The sequence below is a fragment of the Python bivittatus genome, unplaced genomic scaffold (genome assembly GCF_059951505.1).
Source record: "Python bivittatus isolate LINGU-HERP-01145 unplaced genomic scaffold, Pbiv_v1 ctg000070_np1212, whole genome shotgun sequence".
Lineage (NCBI taxonomy): Eukaryota > Metazoa > Chordata > Lepidosauria > Squamata > Pythonidae > Python > Python bivittatus.
Window position 1 is genome coordinate 30,106,533 of NW_028277034.1, and position 22,265 is coordinate 30,128,797.

General features: G+C 34.7%; 1 protein-coding gene across 1 annotated transcript; it reads right to left on the minus strand.

Moving 5' to 3' along the window:
• Positions 1-4,707: 4,707 nt before the first annotated feature.
• Positions 4,708-20,584, minus strand: SLC25A31 (solute carrier family 25 member 31). Its single transcript, XM_088133261.1, has 6 exons — positions 20,368-20,584; positions 17,042-17,169; positions 12,125-12,242; positions 10,427-10,581; positions 6,071-6,196; positions 4,708-4,908 (listed from the first exon to the last, which is right to left on the minus strand). Exons 1-6 carry the CDS (start codon positions 20,582-20,584, stop codon positions 4,708-4,710), a joined length of 945 nt encoding a protein of 314 aa, XP_087989387.1.
• Positions 20,585-22,265: the final 1,681 nt, after the last annotated feature.

The following is a 22,265-nucleotide window of genomic DNA, read 5'->3' on the forward strand; positions in this document are numbered from 1 at the left end:
TTGTTTGCTGCCCAGAGTCACTTGTTGAGATGGGTGGCCATACAAATTGAATGAATGAATAAATGAATAAATAAATAATGTCCTTGTCCTCTCAAGTAGTATCAAGTGAACAGGCAGTAGCAACCAGAAAATGGGTAACAGCAACAAGACAGGCAGAAGGCTGTGGGACTTTGCTGACAACCTACAGCTGTAGCTAATATGTTTTGTTGTTTCAGATTCTGTTTTTCTGATGCTTTGCACTAGATGTTTTTCTTAAATGGAAATTATTTTTGTATGTATCCAGCTGAGCATTTTGTGTATTTTGCTCTGAATCCAACTTTTTGATTTCCTTCAAGTGCTAATTCTTGCCAGTTTAGGTTTAGAATACAGTTTCATATTCTGTTAAATCTAAACTCTGGTTTGTTTTGTTCAATTGTATTATATAACATACTGAACATCAGAAAAAATGTTGCTTCCACTTGAAGGAATAGTAAGAATAACCCTAATTGGAGGAGTCAAGGTTTAGTCAAAAGCCTTGATCCATAAAAAAATGGACCTTAGTGGAACATATGCCAAGTAAGTGTACATCATATTGGATCCATACACTCCAATCTGTGTTTACTAGGAAATAAGCTCCTCCTTATTGGGGCTATCACTTCTGAGCCACAAAGAGATACAGAAAATCCTACCTAACTCTTTGCTGCTCTTTGGCCATTTATTTGTCATCTGCAGCCTAGAACTGGAGGTTCACTTTTAAGAGAGCTTACTCTTAATTAATTATAGCAGTAAAATGTTTAACATGCTGAAATCAAAGAGTTTTAAGAAAATATCAATGGTACAATTGATTTAACAGTTCAGCTAACTATTAGTGGAAATACTAAGAATAATTTTAGCTGTCCTTAGCTATTTTTAATTATTTATATTTTATTTTGGGAAGTTAATTGCTGTGAGCGCCCTATGGACAGAAAGCCAGACTATAAATAGACTAATAATAATTCATAACTTGTCCCATTATTTTCTTTCACATTTAAGAAAATGAATTCTCTCTGGATTGCAGTTAATCCCTTCTGTTAGCCAACAATTAACTCTTATCTAGAAATATTCATGGAGTAACATGAGATTTCTAGTGCAAATTGTCCCTCTCTTTATGCATGCAAAGGATCTACTTCTAAAAAAATCATACAGGTAGTCCTTGTTTACCAACTGCCTCGTTTAGCAACCATTCATAGTTACAGTGGTGATGAAAAAGTAACTTTGCCACCATTCCTCACATTTACAATCTTCACAGGTCTGTAAAGCAAAGGAAAGCTGAAGTAAGATTGTAAGCACAGTTGCAGTTTCACTTAACAACCGCTTTGCTTAATGACCGAGTTGCCAATCCCAATTGTGGTCGCTAAACAAGGACTACCTATATATGCAGTTGTTTAATCCTGGTTGTTTGGTTGTTTAATGTTTAATCCTTAGTAATACTTTCCACATATGATTTTCAGATTGGGAAAATTTGTTCATACTGTAGATTATTTTTACATTATATCAACTGTCATGACTGTGATTCTTTGCCCAAGCTTCATTACAATAATTTCAGTAGGATAACTTTGAAAGTAGTTAAAGATTTCAGTCATCATCAATATTGGTTGATTAAACAATGATTGCTTATTAATTTATAGCTGTTTTATAATTAGATTAATATAGTTAGTAAGCCTTGTTTCATGTCTGTGTTAATTATAACTCATGTTGTAGCTCACCACTTTTCAAATGAAAACATGTAGAAGGGCACTTGTTTCTTTAATAGTAGCAACATCAGGCAGAAACGATACAACTTTTCCTGGCTTGCCATACAGGTGGTGCTTGTTTAATGACCACTTGTTCAGCAACCATTTGAACTTGCAGCGGCACTGAATGAGTGGTAGTTACGGCTGGTCCTCAAAGTTCTGACTGTTGCAGTGTCCTGCAGTCACGTGATTCTAATTTGCCACCTTCCCTGCTGGCTTTCCATAAGCAAAATCAATGGGGAAGCTGGTAGGAAGTTGGGAAGTCAGGAAGTCACATGAGGTTCTTGCTTAATGACCCACATGGTCCTCGCTTAACCATGGTAATTGAGGACTGCCGGAACTGCCATCACTAAGCAGAGCAGAGCGGTCATGTGATATTGTGGTATATGACTGCATAGGTTAGCAACAGAAATACTGGTCCCAATTACTGTCGCTAAGTGAGGACTACTCTATATGAAGCCAGTCAATTGTTTCTTTCAAAAAACTTTGGAGTAAAAAAGAGTATCTCAGCATATATGAATGCAGCCCTTCTCTGTAATATAAAAACATGTAGCACAAAAGTAGACAACTGTGTTTTATTCAACAAATCATGACTTAATGCAATGTGTGTACCCAACCTTAGTTTCCAGTTATAATTCAAAATGGTTTTGGCAGCAAGAGGTTCACAGAGTTACACACAATAAGCTAAAACCACATATTTTCTGGTTTAGCATATTGTGTAAATGCAGGCACTGTAACCTATAATCCATGGAATATAATAATTAAAAATATTGTGCAAATCAAGCCAATTGTTTTATTCGTGAATACGTTTTAACATCAAGTTTGTGATAAACTGTGCCTAGTTAAAGGTGAATATGTTATTTTTTTCAAATCAACCAATTACTATTTGACAATGATGTTTGTTTCTAATATGGTATTCAGGAAGATGCTGTCTGTAACCATCTTAATAAAAAATTGCTTGCATGCAAACTTTGTCTTTTCTGAGAGAGAACACCCTATGGCCACAGTCCCAAAAAAGCAACTTCAAAGCACTCTTCAGCTGTTGGGGTTGATAAGATTTCCCCTACAATCCTTCCTTAAACATACTTTCAGGGTGCAGCTAACTGAGCATGTTACTACCACAGACATTTGATCTGTGAGAATGCAAGTGATGCATGAAGAGAAAAAAGATTTTACTGTAAGTTTGTGAACTGGCATATGACTTTTCTTACCACCATCTACTGAACAACCGAAATGTTCTTTTCTCATTACCATCCTATTTGATGTTGGAATTAAGAAATCAACCATTGCAGTTGCAATGATATATAATTTTTCATACTAAATTTAGGAAAAAACAACCTAGCCTGATTTGACTGAGCCCTGCAGTATTATTCTGTTTGTCATAATGGTGATTCTTATCCTGATTATTTGGATCTATATAATTTTCCTTATCATGAAACTCTACGGTACAAAGATTACTAAAAAATATGTAGATGAAAATGACCAAATAAATGTTGTTTCCTAATATGTGGCTAAGAATTTAAGGGATATTTTCTAACAATTGTCTGGTCAACTCTGGTTAATATTCTATTAACATCTGGGCTATTTTTTCCCCCCAGATATTTGCTTTTGAAAAATCTGATGCAGAAGATAACAGTAAGGGTATCATCAACAGATTTTTATTGGCTCCTAGTTTATGGGGGTCAATTTAAATGGTGGTTTTGGTTTTAAAGCCTAGTTGAGACTATCTAAGCAATCATGTTCTTTATTATTTTTGTAAGTTCTTCTGAAGCCCTTTTTCTGAGACCAGTATCAATGGACATTAAGCAGGAGTCTATTGGAAAGATGACTATGGTGATACAAACATCGTGCTTTCTCTGCAGACTTCTTTGTATCTGCTCAGAAACCTTTCCAATATTGGTAAAATACATTCTTTTGCAGTAGCCTTACAGATTTACTAGCAGATTCTTAACATTGTGTATTCCTTTAATCTCCTTTCATGTGATCTTTGAGGTTTTAATATTTTCTTTCTCTCTCTTGTTCTGATTTACTGTCTTTTACTCTATTTATTGCATTTTAATGTTTTCTGTTGTAAATCACCTTGAGGGTATCTGACAAAAGGCCACACTGAGGCTTTCCTTCCATTTCTACAAGTTATATCCTATTAACAGTATCATTGTAAAATAAAAGATTTAGAGATTATAATCTTTACTAGCTGTTTTACACTGATGACTTTTACTACACAAAGTTAATTTATTACTTTGGAAAGGCATGACTGAGACTCCCAGATAGTATTGGATTCCTTTACCTGAACATCCCCAGCTTTTGCTTCACATACATACCCCTTTTTCTTCTGTGATACTGGAAAAGATTAAGGAAAACATAATCTCCTAGCAAGGACTCCTATTATTACTTTGCTGTAGCACGCTACAGTACATTCATTCCAAGCCACCCTTAATTCAAACTATTGAACAAAATAATCTGAATAAATTCGCACTAACAGGGGTTATATTCTGCCTATTCATTCTTTAGCCTTGCTTGGAAAAGCTCTGATTTCTTGCTAATAGAAAGAAGTTAAACTTAATTGAACACTACTGGGCTTGGCTCTGAGAAAACTGGATTCCAACCCAAGCTCATCCATCAACTATCATGGCTAGGCCATTCATTGTTTCTCTTTCCCTCTTTTAGTTGCTTATCTTCAAGATGAAATCCAAGAATCTTGATTTTGACATTAAAGATAATGACACAAGGAAAAGACTGGAAAAGGAAACAAAAGGCAGGAGGTATTTGACAGCAACAAATAAGTAAGCATAACCTTTTATGAAAAAAACACATGCTTTTAAATTGCTTTAAAATCATAACAGTAAATACTGTTGACTTGTTACAAAGTGGAATAGTAATTAATAAACCAATATTCAAAACAATATGAGTTTTATCTCTACGTGTGCAATGCAGGTAAAATAGGTCATCTGTGCCTTTACTCAGATGATCGGCCTAATGAAGGATCAATATTAAGAAACTCCTTGATTTTGTCATAAAGGACTAGCACCAAGGCACCCCCTGTCCCACGAAGAATATTTGAAAATGCCCCACGAAAGAAGGCATTTATTCCTTCCTGGCCATATATCTTGATAAAGCAGTCAATGGTTCCTTTATACTGACGTTCAGTCTCTCCACTCTGCATTCAAAGACATTCAAATATAATCAGAGTTAATGCAAACCATATACACTTGAAATATAGTAAATAATTTTTTTATGGTATTAGTTTTTCATAGTAAATGCTAGGTATACCTATCTCAAAATGTTGCCACTGCTAAGAACTTAACAAGTAAATATTTTCCTGATGTAGGTCTCTGCTGCTAAATTTAAAATGTCCATGATTTTCCCATAAGGTTTCTTGTAAACTTCAGACTCAAATAAGGACACTTCCTAGGATATTTTAAAGACTGCTAGTTCTTACATAATGTCTGTTTTTGTTACATTGTTCTTCAGTTAATTTTCACTCTGATGTTTCAATCTGAGATTGATTGATTTTTAGATTTTCCTAAATTTCTATTGAGAGGGGATGCAAATGAAAAGAAGATGTTTTAGATTAGATTTTCTAAGTGTTAGATCAATGGTAAATAAAATAAACTGAAAAAGAGGATGGGGGGATTCTTTTTTTTAAGAAAACACAGATTTAATCTAAATTTATGCACTGTGAATCAGTAGCACAGAATACACATACATACATAACCTTAATTTGGTTCTCCTGCATGCCAGCCATGGTTTCCCTTCAAACATCTCAAACATATACACAAAATATTGAGGAGGGTGGAATTTACCAATACAATAAAAATGTATTATTTGTTAATATTTACTCCTGTTGCTTTCATTTCTATACTGGTGATAGAGAACCTAATAACTGCCAAAATGATTGGATAGCTGTAACAGAACACCATATTTTATTTTCTTTCACAATTCCAATGTTAGCTATGTCAAAGTTGTGTGCAAATTATAGCTAAGTCAAAAGCATCAATTTCCCTATCTTAAATCTAAGTGCATGCAGTGTATAGGCCAATGCATATGTCTTATACAAAGGCTACTTAGTAACAGAATACTTGTTCTGCATGCAGAAGGTTCCAGAATCTCTGTAGGAGTAGAAAAGATTCCTATCTGAGATTCTGAAGAGCTGTTGCACAAATAAATAGACAATATAGGGTTAGACAGACCCTTCAGTGTAATATTCTAATATCACGTTTTCCAATTAAGGAGGAGAGATACAGAATAAGTAGCATCAAAACAGAATGCTGTAGCCCAGACACTCACAAGGACAAAAGTTTTCTAAATGTACTACTTACCTGCATCATCATGCGTCTTCTGACAGTGTCAAATGGATACGAGAGTATCCCAGAAAATACTGTCACCACTTGAGCAATTGCAAAAGATACAAGGAATGGAGTTTCTTTTGGATTTGGTAGCAGTCCCTAAGAAGGGAAAAGAGAAATAAGTCATTGGGTTGTCTTCAAACATTTAATGTAACATTAATGAAGTGAAATCATACTACTACTGTACAAATTTCTATTTGTTCAGAGTATTTTGAATGAATCATTTTACATTCTTGAAGTAATTTAAAATATTTTTCATCTTATGTTTTAGAGTGTCAGACAAATTAAACAGGAGGAATATTTAATATGAAATGAGATGCAATATAGGTGAATGTCAAGATGGTAAACTGTGGCCCACAGGTGAGACCAGAATCACAAATCACATTTATCCAAATGCAATTTTAGTCTAGGTACAAAAATAAGTATTCATCAAAATGCAAGACTCATTTTAAAGTTTAAATCAATTACATTTATATTTCATTGCCTTTGTGCTTTCTGAAGATCTTTCAGTAATAACTAAGGCTTCTTTTAAAGAGGTACATAGAGGGAAAATGTACTGGGAACGCTAATAGAGAACTGAACCCCAGGTCAGCAACCATTCTGATTTTATCTGAAGTAAGAATAGTGCCCGCCCTCCTTCCACCCTCCCCCAAAAGGTCCTGCTGTTCTGCTTCATGGTGGTAGGAGAAATAACTGAAGAACCCAGTGAGTGTACACCAGAAATATATACTACAAGTAGGGTCACCCAAAGCATAAAGGTCATCACACCTGCCTAGCAAAGCAAGCAGGCACCTATTTGGGCAGCCGAGATATAGGAGATGCTAAAGGTGGATAATAATTTTAGTGACAATGATAAAGGTATCATTTCATACTGCATGGAAGAAGGCAATAGTAAATCACTCCTATATTTTACCAAGAAAATCACATGTATGGACAAGAAAAAGTGATTGATGATACAGTGCCAAATAATGGATATTCCCTATTTACAAGAACCTCTAGTACAGAAGAAGTTAGATCAGCACTCCAGTCATTATCAAGTCGGAAGGCTACAGGAATTGATGGAATATCTGCAGAAACATGGCAAGCAGCAGAAGAAGAATCAATCCAGTTTTTAACCAAACTATGCCAGCAAATATGGACAACAATACAGAGACTAAGGGATTGGAAGAGGTTAGTCTACATACCAATACCAAAGAAAGGAGATTTAATAAAGTCTGCAAACCTTCGCATACTATCCTTAATTTTACATGTTAGCAAAATAATGCTTAGGATCGTTTAATGTAGTTTAGAATCTTACATACAAAGGGAAACGTCAAAAATTCAAGCTGGTATTAGAAAAGACTAAGGAACATGAGACATTATTGCTGGTGTACCCTGGATAACTGAAGAAGTCAAATAAAATAAAAAAAGAAGTCAAGATGTGAATAATTGTTTATAGAAAGGCCTTCAGTTGTGCCAACCATATCAAGCTATTGAATGCTCTTAGGAAAAAGGGAATCCTAGAACATTTAATGTAGAACTTATACACAGGACACGAAGCTACAGCCCAGATGGAACAGATTGGCTCCAGGTTGGCAAACGAATGAAACAAGGCTACATAGTCACTCCTCATTTATTCAGTTTACATACAAAACATATTTGAGGGAGTCTGGATTAGAAGAAGATGGTATGGTTTTAAAATTGGAGGAAGAAATATCAATAACCTGTGCTATGCTAATGACATTACTCTGATAGTTGAAAATAATCTGCTAGCTCTAGTCATGAAAGTCAAGGAACACAGTGAAAAAATGGGACTAAGATTAAATATAAAGAAGACCAAACTTATAATAACAAGTACAACTATCAGTCTTAGAACTGACAGTGAAGTCACTGAAGTGGTGGATAGTTTCTCTCCTTTAGGATTGACTACCAGACTAAAGGAACCAGCAGTCAAGAAATATGCTGTAGACTACTACTTGATAGGATAACAATGAAGGCCTTAGAAGAGATCATCTGATGCCATGATGTCTATATCTACAAAGATCAGAACCATTCAGGTGATGAGGAACTTCCAATGAGGTATGGCAAACTAAAGATGTCCCCGAAAAATGGGGACATTACAGCTGAAACTTGCAGCTGGATGCAGGATCTGGGCCACCAAAATGTCTCCGGAGAAAGGAGAAATCTTGAGATTGCCCACACATACTCTGGACAATTACTCCTCGCGAGTAAACTGCAGGAACTGATGTTTTTGCAGTTGGCTAATGAGTAGAGCAGCTAGGAGTCAAGGGAAAATTCCATTTAAGCACATAGTCATAATGTAGCCTTTTTGGACTCAAATTCAGCCGATCCTCATTTCTTAATCACTTTGGAATTAATTTTTTTATTGCTTTTTAAATATTGAGAACTTCTGGAATGACAAGTTTGTAGATGATGTTTTAAGGTTTTGTTTTATAGATAAGAGTTATATGGGAAAGAGGTTATTTGTTACATTTTAAATCTATTTGATTAAGGCTAAAATAGTTACGCTATTATCCCTGGTAACTTTTACTGGATTTTTACTGATTATATTTGAATGATGAAGTTTGAGGATTTGTTTAAAAAATAGAAAATGAGATATAAATGTAAAGGGATGGAATTCAAGTCAATTTATTAGATTAAGTTTGTAATAGATACAGTATGTGATTATTTCTGGTAACAATGGACTTTTGCTTATTAGGATGGATGATGAGGCTTTAAAGATTTGTTTATAGAGAATGAGGTGAGATATGGGGTCTCATATTTGATAAGATTGTTATATTTCAAGAGATGGGGCTAAGTTGTTTAAATTGTTTATACTTGCTGGGTCCGACGGGAAGTTACTTCTTTTTTTCTTTTTTTAATTTTTTCTTTTTCTTTCCTGAACTTTTTATCTTTTATCACTTTTTTATTTATAGTTTGTATTAGTTTTATCTGCATAATGTAATCTCTAATAAAAATATTAGCCCCCCCCCCAAAAAAAGAATCATTCAGGCAATCTTTCGGGCTTTTGAACTTTGGTGTTGGAGTAGACTCTTGAAAATTCTAGGGATAACCAAGAAAACAAACTAATGGATCATCAAACAGATCAATTCAGAGTTCTCAATCAAGGGACAAACAACCAGACTCGATTTATATTTTGGACATGTGCAAAGATCTAGCTCTCTTGAGAAGTTGATAATGGTGGTAAAGGTAGAGAAGAAAAGGATGACCAGCAGCAAGGTGAATGGACTTGATTATAGCAGGAATGGATGCACTGTTGGAGGAGCTGAAGGACCAAGTTGAAGATAGAAGGAAAAGGTCAATTAATCAGTCAAGAATAGTGCAGTGTTAAGAAAATTTATTTCCCTATTTTAGTCTTTTATACCATCATGTTACTGTTTTAAATCTATAAAATGCATAGAGATGAGTGGAGTTTATTCTAATTCTGAGGACATAATAGCCCCAGAGTCTTATAGAAAATTACTATTCTTAGTCTTGTGGCTGAATTATTGGTCTAAATTTTGGAAGACCTGTTTTTCCCTTAACTCACTGAATGAGTTCATTGTACAAGACAATTTGTTTAAACCATGGCTTGATAAATGAGCCACAAGTCAGAGTCGTGTGTTTGTGAGATGGGCAGCTATATAAATATGCTAAATAAATAAATAAATAAAAAATAAATGGAATCACAGTCATGATAAGTGAAACAAAGTACGTTATGATTTAGAATAATCTATAAATCCTAGGCATAGAATTGCTTTGATTATAGCTACAGTCCTAATTACTCAGGAGTAAATTTTACTGAATGGAAGAGATTTTTAATTAAAGATAGATAGGATTCCGCTCTCTGTTACTTACATTAAGGAATTAATTAGCATAGTACACTTTATCTACACACATCAAGATACTAATCTCCAGCGCACAGTCGGCAATGTTGAGTGTAGGGCTTCTGCATCTCATTAATAGTGCAATAAATGTCCATATGCGACGCAATATATACTTGTTTCCTCAGATGAACACCACCAAATAGAAGTGTGGTGAGGTGTTTTATACTGCATTAGAATTTTGGATGCAATAACAAGTGGACTGGGATGCAAGAAGTACATAGAAGCTATTAGTTAAGAAAGACTGCATCAACCAGTAGGTATCTTTTTTTTTCTAATTCTCAGTTCTTTATGAATAAGGTTAATTATGCCACAGCTAACAGGGAGGTACAGTAGCATGTGAGCTAAAAACTGTATAATATAAAATATTATACATAAAGTATCATAATATAAAAACATGCATAATAAAAATAGCTTATCAATACTCAGTGTTTTTGAAAAACGTTAGTTTGCTCAGAAAACTTACTTTTATGGTGTCATAACATCCAAAATAAGATGCCCGATATACAATAATTCCCTGTACTGAAACGCTAAATCCTTGGTACAGACCAGTAACTCCATCTTTTTTGGCAATTTTGACAATACAGTCAGCAAGACCTGAGAATTGTCTCTCTGAGGGGCCTTAAAAGTAAAATAGATAAAAGCAAACTTTCAAAATCATGTTAAAATATTAGAAACATAAATAAAAACAAAAGACCCGTAATACTCATTTTATAAAGAAGCTCCTCAATCAGTAGATGTCTCTGTCTCTGTCTGGACAGATTGTCAAATTTGCTGAAAAATCAGAGTCAATTTTGTAGATGAACCAAGTAAATATACCTTGTTTGGCCAATTTGTGGTTTGTTTATTCCACTTGTTCTGCCAATTCCCAGAAGGAACATATACAGCAGAAAACCAAATCAAAGGTAAATCAGAATTTATTTATTTATTTAATCCAATTTTGAGACCACCCAACTTCTGGGTGACTTACAGATAAAAGAAAAAAGAATATACAGTGGTACCTCGGTTCACGAACGCTTCTGTTCACGAACAATTCGGTTCACGAACAGCTCCGGTCGCAAAATTTTGCCTCCGTTCGCGAATGCCGGATTGGGTGACGAACAGGATCTGCGGCCATTTTCCCTCCCGTGACACGTGGTTGCGGCTTCCTGTAGGGAGGGGGACTCTCCCTCCAAGCAATAACCGCCTCCCCACCCGCCTTCCTGTCCTCCATGCCAGAAGTCGCGTCGAGCAAGGTTAGCGTTCTCTCTCTTCGTACTGTATTTTGTTTCATATTTTTGCGGTTTAAAAAAAAAACCATATGGTTCAGAACGGATTAACTGTAATTACATTGAACCTTATGGGGAAATTTGATTCGGGACATGACCAAAAATCGGGTCGCGACCAAATTCGGAGGAGTCAGAATGGATTAATCATATTTACATTGAACCTTATGGGAAAATTTGATTCGGGTCGCGACCAATTTGGGTTGCGACCAGAGTCGCGGTACGAATTAAGTTCGTGAACCGAGGTACCACTGTATATAAAAAGAGAACACTGGTGACTGGAAGAACAATCCCCAGCCTTAAACCAAACCAAACCAACAGGGGCTCCATAATCACTCTATCCACAACCACTCAATCCTATTGTTTGTTCAGGTATAACAAGCCAAGATGAAAACAATTCATAAAACAAATTCAAACCATGGTTTGCTACCTCCAAGTTAATCAAGTTTTTTTTTCTTTCTTAGAATAAGTTTACACACCATGGTAAACTAAAAACAAATACCTTTGATATTTTTACATGTTGTGTAAATGAGGCAACTTATTTATATTTGGATAGTATCTTTCATTTTCAAAGTGACCGGCACTTAATCATTCAAATATACAGTAAATAGGAATGCTCCATGGAATCTCCAAATTCAGAACAATTTGCTACAGAACACCTAATAGTGGGGAAGCATATTAAACAAGGGGCATAGTTGTGAACTTCTTAGAGGCATCTATTGGCTGTTGAAGAAAGAAAACGCTAGATGTACTTTATGTTATAAGCTTTCTGTACCTGCAATTGAAAGTTTAAAATGTCAAGTCTTGATTTTTCCTCAAGTATTGATAGCAAAGCATATAGAAACTAAAATAGCCAGGTAAGCACATCTTTAAAATATTTTTAATATATAGCACCTTACCTTTGCCAATGTCAGCACCCAATCGAGTTCGTGCAAAGTCTAGTGGATATACTACACACAGTGAAGTAGCCCCAGCTGCTCCACCAGAAGCCAGATTTGAAACGAACCATCTGACAAACTGTAATATAAAGTGTGCTCAGTTCAAAATCAAAGTTGTACACAAACCTCTTTTTTCCTGATGAATATCTAAACTATTATAAGCAAATGTTGAGATGAAATTGATTTTGTCTATGATCAAATTCAAATAAAAGCAAATGACCAGTATTTTAGGGGTTTTGGAGTTTGATGGCAAAATGCACATTCCTGGACTAAAAACCTGATTTTCTAATTATACATACCCACAATATCCTCCCATTTCAACCTATGTCAATTGTTGTAAATAGAAAATGGTATCCCAAAATCATTTTGATCGTGGGTAACACAGCTTTTGTCTTATAAGAAACCATCCCCAACTTTATGTGTTAATGTGTGAGTAATCTAGTTAAGGCTGTTTTGAGATAAAAGATATTTTGGATTTAAATTTTTGAAAAGTATTGGCATTTACAATTTTAGATTCAAATTTATGTTTCTTTTATGCAGTTAAAAAAGGCAGCTGTTATTTAATTCAAATCAGTGTGCTAGTTTTGCAATTATACATACCTTTTGTTAAAATACAGCATTCAATGGTTTTTATTTATGCACTGAAGATTAGTTATTTCAGCTTTCATTCTTATATCACACACTAAATGACATTTACTGAGCTTGGCTGATCTCAGAAAGCTAAACAGTGTAGGTCCTGTTTGTACTTAAATCTGAGATCTAGAAGAAATCTAAGGGCTGTAGACCAGCCCAGAAATCAGAAAAGCATTTTGTGAGAAGTCAATGGTAAATTGTTTCTGTGTTGTTGCCAAGAAAATGGCATGGGCATGTTCATATAGTCATTAAGAATTGTGTTTAGCTTAAAAGAGACTTTGCCACAAGGTATTTTAAGAAAAATGTCACATTTTCTAGAATAATAGTTTAAGAATTAATTTGTCTCAGGTTAACAGAAGATAAACATGTAATACAAAATATTAAAGACTACATAAGGTCATTTGTAAGTGCTCATAAATAAAAGAGCATTAAATGTGAAATATGTATTTGATAATTCAAAATATATTAAAATAAATGTAGACAAATTACCTACTGGGGATGATTAATGATATTAATCTTATTCACATATTCAAGGCACATATGTAAATAAACATGATGAAGTTTTTTTTAAAAAAATATTTTCCTCAAAGATTGACAAGCACAATAGATACAAAAATTTGTATGCTTTCTATCTATTCTCTATCATATAACTTCTCAAATATAAACAAAAGTTTATTTATTTATATACCACCATAATTTAATCAAGATTCCCAGTGGTTTACAACAGTATATATAATTAAAATGAAATATGAAATCTAAAATATTTGGAGAGCAAATTACCTTCCACTATTATATTGTACAATTATACAGTAGATTAAAAATTAATCTAATTTTTTTTTTTGGAGGGCAGAGCTGGCGTCGCGGCGATACGGCGGGCGATCCTGGGCTCCCAGGATGGCAGCCGATATCTCCTCCCCCGGACGGTCCCGATGGACCTAAGCCGTCTTGTAGAGATGGCGATCGTAAAGGGCACGTCCCGCGGATCTCAGGGACGCCGCAAGTCCCAGATTGATCCCGGGAGAAGCTCTTGAAGCCGGCGGAGGAGAGCCAGCCAAAATGGCTGCGAAAGCCGGGACAGCTCCAAAGGAAGAAGGAAGAGAAGGGTGTCAACTGGGTGAGATGGACTTTTACTATTCAACTATTCTTAGAGAACACCTTAAGTAACTTAAAGAGATTTTTAAAAGTGAAGAAAAGTGGATTAAGCGGCGAGATCGAGCCTTATAAAAAAAGGGGGGAAAATTTTTTTTTCTTTTCAACTTTCCCTTTTTAGTGGAATTGGCAAGATGTTTTTCTCTTAAAAAAAAATTTTTTTTAACTGGATTGGCTTTTTCTTTTTGATACTCAATAACTCTTTATCTTAAGCCTTTTTTTTGACTAAGATTTCTTTATTGTTGTAAGAAATTTATACTTTTTGATTTTGAAACGGGGAAAGTGGAGTTAAGAGAAAGTAAATGAAAGAAAGTTACACTGCCATCTAGAGGCTCGACATAGTGCTCTTTTTCTTCTATTGTGACGCATGCTCAAGGACTCTGTGCTTTCTAAAAAGATAGTGGGATGTGCATGTTTATACAGGTGCCATCCGTAACTATAAACAAGAAAGCAGAGTTGAAAGCGATTTTGAAAATATCAAGATGGAAAGTTTGAGCTAGTCACAAGAGCCCTGTTTAGTGGCAGTAGCTCTTCTTTCTGCTAGAAGCTCTGCTTTGCTCTCCATTCCCCCCTCAGTTGGATTTTTTTAAAGAGATTTAGTCTTTCCCTTCCTCTCCTTTTTTCTTTTTTTCTTTTTTCTTTATTTTTGGCAAGAACAAAGATAAAGAATCCTTTAACTCAATGAAGGTTTATCAATACAATAAACTATACGAGAAACACAATGCAGAAAAAGATCTTTAAACTATTGAGGATGACTATAAAAAACTGGAAGAAGAGCTGCAGAAATTTCCGCAAAAAAAAAAAGAAAAAAAGATATTGAAGCTAAAATGGACTTAATTAAACATAAAACGGGATCAATGGAAAAGGAAGAAATAGTACAAGAAATCAGAAACATTAAACAGAATTATTGTGAGGCTTATAAACTGAGAATTAAAAGGGTTAATCAACTGATAAATGAAGAGGGACAGACTTGTTCTTGGCACTGAGGGTGAGAAAAAGATTATACAAGATTATAATGGAAAATCGTACTAAGAGAATGCACAAAAAGAAGAAGTAAAACAATATTGAAAGAAACTACTTCAGATGTTTAAAGAAAAACAAGGGAATACAACAATGATGGAACTGACAGAAGCTTCAAAAGCAGAATGTTTGAAAGGACATTTGTTATTGCTTTCTCTTATCCAATAATATAGAAAAAGGAATAAACAGCTAGATATTTTGGGATATTGAATGAAAAGGGTGAACTCAAAATTATGCAAGCACTGGAATAAAGTATAAATCTGAGATATATAGTTAAAAATTGTATTTGATTCTAAATGTTTTAAGAGATTAGACATTTATACATGGTTGAATATAAACATATAGATTTTAAACTAGAGATATTTTTGTTGAAACATGTAGTGAAGAATCTGGTTAGAACTGTAACCCGGTTAGAACTGTAACTGATATTGTAACTGATACTGGTTAGAACTGTAACTTTTAAGAATTGGAAAAATTAAAAATTACTTATGCAGGAGGAAGTTATTGAAAATTATGAAATGTGCAGAGATGAGTTAAATTGAGATTTGAAATTAGAGTAAGAAGATAAGTAACTTGTTTTTATTAATGATTGGATGAGAAAATATAGTAATGTAATGGATTAGGAAACTTTATAATAGAAATTTGATATTAATTATTATATATATACACATATAATCGATAGATGGAAATGTATTACTAATCCTATTGAAAGTTAAAATTTCTTGTAATAAATGATTCTATAGATTAGCTATGAATGATTAATAATTGTTAATTGATAAGTATACAAGTATATTTTGAATAGATGATATGAGAATTTAAGATTATGAAAGGGGCACCAACGAGTTGGTAACTGGTTGACACACGCTATAAAATGGAAGATGCTTTTTTTAATGCCTTTTTATGGTTTTGTTTGTTCATGTATGTTTTGTGTTTGTTGTAAAAATAAAAAAATATTTAAAAAATTAATCTAATTTTTAATTAGATTTTAAAAATTAAGTCTTTTTATGATTACTTCCCAGTGAGTGAGATGGCGTTAATACTTAAGTGCCTTTTGGAAATACATTCGTTTAAATATTTACAGATTGAAAAGGCATTGTTGGGGAAGCAGCAGCCAGTAATCTATGTCAAAAGAGAGAAATTATTTTCAAATGCCTCCACACATTCCAAGTCATCTTTCAAACAACTCTATAAAGCAATGAGAAATAATGCTGAAATCTGTTTGCTTGATATAACCTAATGCTTTCCAGGTACATTTGGATTACAGTTGTTAGAATTTCCATCCAGCATGTTGGGCTGGGATGATAGGAGTCATAAGACTAACTGAAGTTCTGACCCCTTTTTTGCTGAATATTCATGTCCACACACTCTCTCATATACTTCATTCATTTTCAAGTAGTCAGCAAACATACTATTTGGGATTTCTAGACTGTTGACACTCCAACACATCTAGAAAGTATTAAGCTGAGTATGGCTGCCTTAATACAACAGGTTAAGTAGTAGAACACTGAAAAAATAAACCAACATAATATTGGGTTTTAAGTGGAGGCATTACAAGTAATAAGAATCATCATTTCCCCCACATAACCACTGAATTAATCCTTTATTAAATGTACATCTTAATGAAAAAGTCAATGGCTTGGATCCTAAACAGGATTCCACAAATGGAACATAGGGCCAAATCCAGTGGAAGATTCTGCTGGCAATAGGAATAAAACTAATTTTCAATGATTCTCCTTTCCAACGATGACCCTTCCCTATAGTTTCAGAAGATTCTTCAACAAAGATCTTTGGCTGGCACAAAGGGCTGTAGGAAAGGACAATCAGGCCATATAAATTGTATGTATGTACGTATGTATGTACGTACGTATAAATAAATAAATATCTCCTGGTGACCATGACTCATAAGTGTAAGTCAACTCAGGAAATGCTTTCACCAGTAACAGCCAACAACAAATCTCATCCAACGTCTTCTATACAATGCCTGTAATCATCCAAAAGACTACCCACATTAACTTACTTCTTAAGATTGAAACAAGGGAAAAAGTTTGGAATAAACGTTTATTAAATCAGACTTACCTGTTTATCTTTATCAACTCCAGACATAAAAATCTGCTTGTATTTGTCCTTAAAGGCAAAGTTTAGGGCTTGAGTTGGGAAATATCGGATAACATTGGCAAAATTGCCACGCCAGAAACTGAGAAATCCTACAGATAGAAGATTTTAAAATGTATAGGCTCCCTCATTTTAAATAGTTTTTATTGCATGACTGTAGTATCGAAACTTTTTCAATTTATTTCAAGTATTTCAACTACACTTTTACTGTACTGGTGTAAGAAAACTTATCAGTTGTTTCCAAAGTCAATAGTTAGCTTTAGAATTATAGATTATTCCAATATTAATTATTTGATAACTGTACAGTGAAAGTTTAGGTCTAGAGTGAGAACAGAAATGGCAACAAAATTTATTGATAATTTATTGAGATTTATTCTATGGTGTTGCTCAGAACCATTCCATGCCTATTCCTTTCAAGATATGTAAGTACAGTATTAAAATATAAACATCAATTACATAATAGCATTACAATACAGCTTAAGAGTTTTATACTTAAGATTCATTTCATTTTCAGCAAAACCTCTCATTACAAGATGGAATTGTTCTTAATGTATCTTCTCAAAAGGCCTGCTGAAAAAAAAATAACAGCCTGTGATGGCCTTTCTAAAATCCAGTCAGGGAGGGTTTTATAACATGCAAGGGAAATTGACAGTAGAAATGGAAAAAAAAAAAACTTGATCCATATGACCTAATGATAATGACACTACCAACATTAATTTCTGTACTATTTCCAAAATATGAAAGATTTCTGGAGTACTAGTTTCGACCACTGCAGTTCACTTTATACTTTATACTATATATCCATCAAGGGGTTCCGTGATAGCTATCAAGATTAGGAAGCCCCTAAACGCATTTAAATATGAGCACAAATTTGGCAAAGGCCTGGACACAATAAAGAATTAAATATTTATATTGAGGCCAGTTTTATGAGATGTCATTCATGTGGTTTGCATTAGTATAGCTGATTTTATTAAACTGAGAGCAGCAGAATGCCCATTTGCTCATGTGCCAGTCCATTTTGTGCCAGCCCATTTCCACAAGCATTCACAGTGGAAGATAAATATTGGCACCAGTGGATACTTTCCTCCTATTATGAACAGAAACTGAGAGTTACACCAGAGATAAAGAGCCAAATACAATAGAGATACATTTCTGATAAGGGGCAAAAAATCCCCTGCTCCTGCTTTTAGCTTTTTAAAAAATTAAAAATCTACTGTAATATACAGAGGCAGACCATATGAATGAACCATATGAAACCATATGAATCCTTTTGATTTGAAAGTGATAAAATATTGGTTCTGAGCTTTTCCACTTCATGCCTGACAAGACAAATGCATTAAACTATGAGAAGAATAGTTGTAAACTAGTGGGTATTAAAATCCATGTACCATTTTGGTACAGATAAGTATTTTGGATTTGAAGTTCATGGGCAAATCCTCCTTGTGGGCAGTTGATTCTGCAGATGTGTAAAAAGGAGGTGATTCATATTTGCTTTATTATAGCTGCATCTTACACTGCAAAATTACAAACCTTTTAAAAGCATTTGATAGAATTTAATATGCAACAGTGTTCATTAAATATGTTATTAATATTTATTGAAATTATATAATTACATATTACATGTTTGAATGCTTAATAATTCACTATCTCCTTCAGCTAAAAAAAAAACAGCAGCTCTCACCCAACTAAGTTTGACCGCTTTCAAAAAGTACTATATTCAACAAACAGAAGAGGATCAATCACCAGAACAACAATGTCTGTCATATAACATATTCCAAGTCCTGGTTGCCAGAATTTTTAAAACCTCTAAACTATATACTTCTGTACAGTACCCCAGGATTTATTACCCCATAATAAATGTTACTGGATTTGTTCTGCCACAAATTACTCCCAAACAGCAGCAGCTCAATCCTAGTCTGGTTGATTCTGTTGGCACACTAAATTAAGGCTACAGCCTAAAATATTCAGAATTTGAATTATTAGATCAAGATTCCAAGTAATTGGGGGGGGGGGGGAGAGTTTATTGACTTAGACATGGAAAGGAAGCATTATTATTAGTTTCAAATTCAGTATGTTCCAACCATGCTAATGGCATATTAGATGATATTATTTACTAGATCTTTAGATTTATTATTTTAAATCAGCACTGTAATATGAAACCATAAAGACAAGTCACATTAAGAATATGAATATATATGATCATAAATAGGTAGACATACATACAGATATACAGACAGACACACATACATGGACACACACATGGCAGAATGTCACAAAAAGAGCCTCAGGGCAAAAGATGTTACCATCGTGCAGAGTCAAACAACATGGATGGGATTTTACTTGAGAAAACCACGTATTCTGCTTGAGTTCCATAATGAAAAAAAGGCAAAAATATACTAAACAATATATGTACAAATGAATAAATTCACATTCCACTAATTCTGTCCATAATGCTGATTATTTGGAAAAATTAACCAGTGATCAGGATTAAACTATTTAATCTAGAAGGGAGAAAAACACAGTTGTTGGTTTGTTTGTTTTTTAATTCAGGGCTAGAATTGTTGAATAATAAAAAAGATTACAATCCCATGTACTTATTTAGCAGTAAATTTTACTGCACTCAGTGCGCCTTATTTACTAATAGTAATGGCATCAGGCTATATGGACATAGCAATGGGAATTTTATATGTATCTTAATTGTAGAATTAAATAGGTAACTATGTACAATTTCATCAATAGCTGCTGCATTTACACTACAGTACAGGCCAGCAATCTTTATGGCAAAGATTCAATTCAAAACTGGCAGGTAAACTTAGGATATATTTAGAATTGCTTTTGATAAGCATGATTGATGTTTAAAGAGTTCATATACATTCAAAATAATCCATAAACACTAGACTAGGATTATTATACTGCAGTTTGGAGAAATGAAATTAAGGCAAGTAAGTGTATGCAACCTAGTGTTCGCTGGATGTTTTAACTATAATTCTCACCATCTCTGATCACAGATTGGGTGTTGTATAAAAGACACCGTAATGCCAACCATCTAGGGCACCTACAGTATTGTAGTTAGGCAACTAAGTGCTGTCGACAAATTTGAGACTATAATGCCTGTAAATCCCAACTCACATAGCCAGTAGTCAAGGATTCTGCTAAGCTGTGGTTCAAAATATCTAAAGAAAAACTAAAAATCCCTAGCTTATTGTGTTCATGGCAGAGAAAGATTTAAAGAATAGGGATCTTGGCAACAAGAACTGTGAAAGGAGACCCAGTTTCTAGGGATAACATACCTTGCTCCCGAGGAATGCGTATAAAGCAATCTATCATGCCTTTGTATTGCTGGTCAGCACGGATCTGTTTGGATGAGGCCTGAACCTGGAGCAGGAGCTTCACACGTTCAATGGGTGCTACTGTTGTTTTGGAAACAGCAGCTGCCACCCCACCTATCATGAGGTCCTTCCCAAAAGAGACAGGATCAAACAGCTGCTGCCCCTCAGCAGCCTGCATGATGGCAGTTGGGTGGAAAGAAAGGTGTTAGTGGAACTAGGGCCTGCAAGCAGCATCACCTGGCACCAGGCAACAATTCTAACTGTCACTGCTCAGAAAGAGCTAATGGAGTTCCCCTCCCCCAGCTAGATGTGATACATTCATTCTCAAGCCACATGATGCAGGAGCGCCCAATCACAGCGACTGACTCCGTCTTTCCCTTTAAAGGAAAGTTCTGGGTTTTTGAAGGTGGAGGTAAGTTCAGTATAGAGAGCTAAGGCCTAAGAAGAAGGAAGAAACTCTGCAATAGAGGACTTGACTCAAGAAAGACTTTGCCCTTAGTTGGGGCAACCAACAGTTAAGAGGGGTTTAAACATTCATCCTCATTTCCCATTAAAAATATAAGTTTGGCTGAGAAAAAAGCACTTGGGGACTTATAACATTAATTTCAGGAAGAAAATATTTGAAGAGCACTCCAGTTCCCTCTTACACCGATACTTGCATTCATTAGAGGGCCATTTGATGATAGTGTGTAATATCAAAATGTATTAATAGAGACATTTGTATATTGCCAATTCCAAAGGACTCAAGGCAATTTACAGCATAATAAAAGAAGAAAATTCTCTCTCTCCCCCTCCCTCCCTCCCTCTCTCCAAAACAAAATACAAATAACTAGAATAAAAGCTTACCAATAGGCCAGCTTTACTACAATTAGCACCCTGCAGACCTAAATCGTATTGCCTTTTTAATGCTCAGAAGATTAAGGAAAGATAAATAGCTAAAGCAAGTACCTGTAGGTAAATACAGCTAAAGATTTTAGTGAGTGACTGAATATAATCATTTGCATATCATCCAGTCACAAGAAACATATAAACAGAAATAATAATTTAAAAAACCTAATTCCAAAATAAGGCAAAAGGGAACAAAAGAGGCAGCTCAATATCACCACTAATGTTCAAACACCCATTTCAACAAGACTATTTTTACACATTTACAAAAAGCCAGTAGCATGGGGACTAACTGCACCTGAGAGGTTAAATGATTCCATGATGTTGGATTTGCTGCCAAAATCAGGCTCTGCACCCCTATTTTCTTCTTGTGGAACGGGGACCCTAAGCATCCATACCTGGGATGACTGCACAGGACGGACAGATTCTATTCAGAGTAAATGGTCCAAAGGTAACAAGGAGGTGAACCATGTAAGATTTCTAGATTAACATTGGCACTTTGAATTAGACCTGGGAACTATTGGCAACCAATGCAGCAACTGTAGGTTTATGTTGTACGAGTGTCTCTCACCTACCAGCATCCAGACCGTTGCATTCTAAATGAACAGCAGTTTCTGAGTTATCTTCAAAGGCAGCCCCAAGTAGTGTGCATTATAATTGTTTAATTGTATGGCAACAAAAACATGAGTCTCTGTTTTGAAGAATTTCCTGGATCATTAAAGGATGCAGCTGGTGCACCAACCCAAGCTGGCAATAGCTTCTACCTCCTGCTCAAGCAGGAGCCATGAGTTCAGGATAACTCATAAGTCATGGGCCTATTTCTTCAGAGATAATGTGATCCCATCTTTACCCAACATAGTGTGAAAGTCTGTGGGGAGACTAAGAAAAGGAGAGTAGAAATTAAAAAATCAAGATTGTACCCATTTCACTAGTTTGATCTTTATATTTATTATCTATTAGGGTAGTGTGATCAG

Coding starts and splice junctions, on each gene's coding strand:
- SLC25A31 (XM_088133261.1), bottom strand. CDS start 20,584: ATGCAGGCTGCTGAGGGGCAGCAGCTGTTTGATCCTGTCTCTTTTGGG. Junction 10,582..12,124: donor GGGTGCTGACATTGGCAAAG/GTAAGGTGCTAT, acceptor TTTACTTTTAAG/GCCCCTCAGAGAGACAATTC. Junction 4,909..6,070: donor GAAGACGCATGATGATGCAG/GTAAGTAGTACA, acceptor CTTTGAATGCAG/AGTGGAGAGACTGAACGTCA.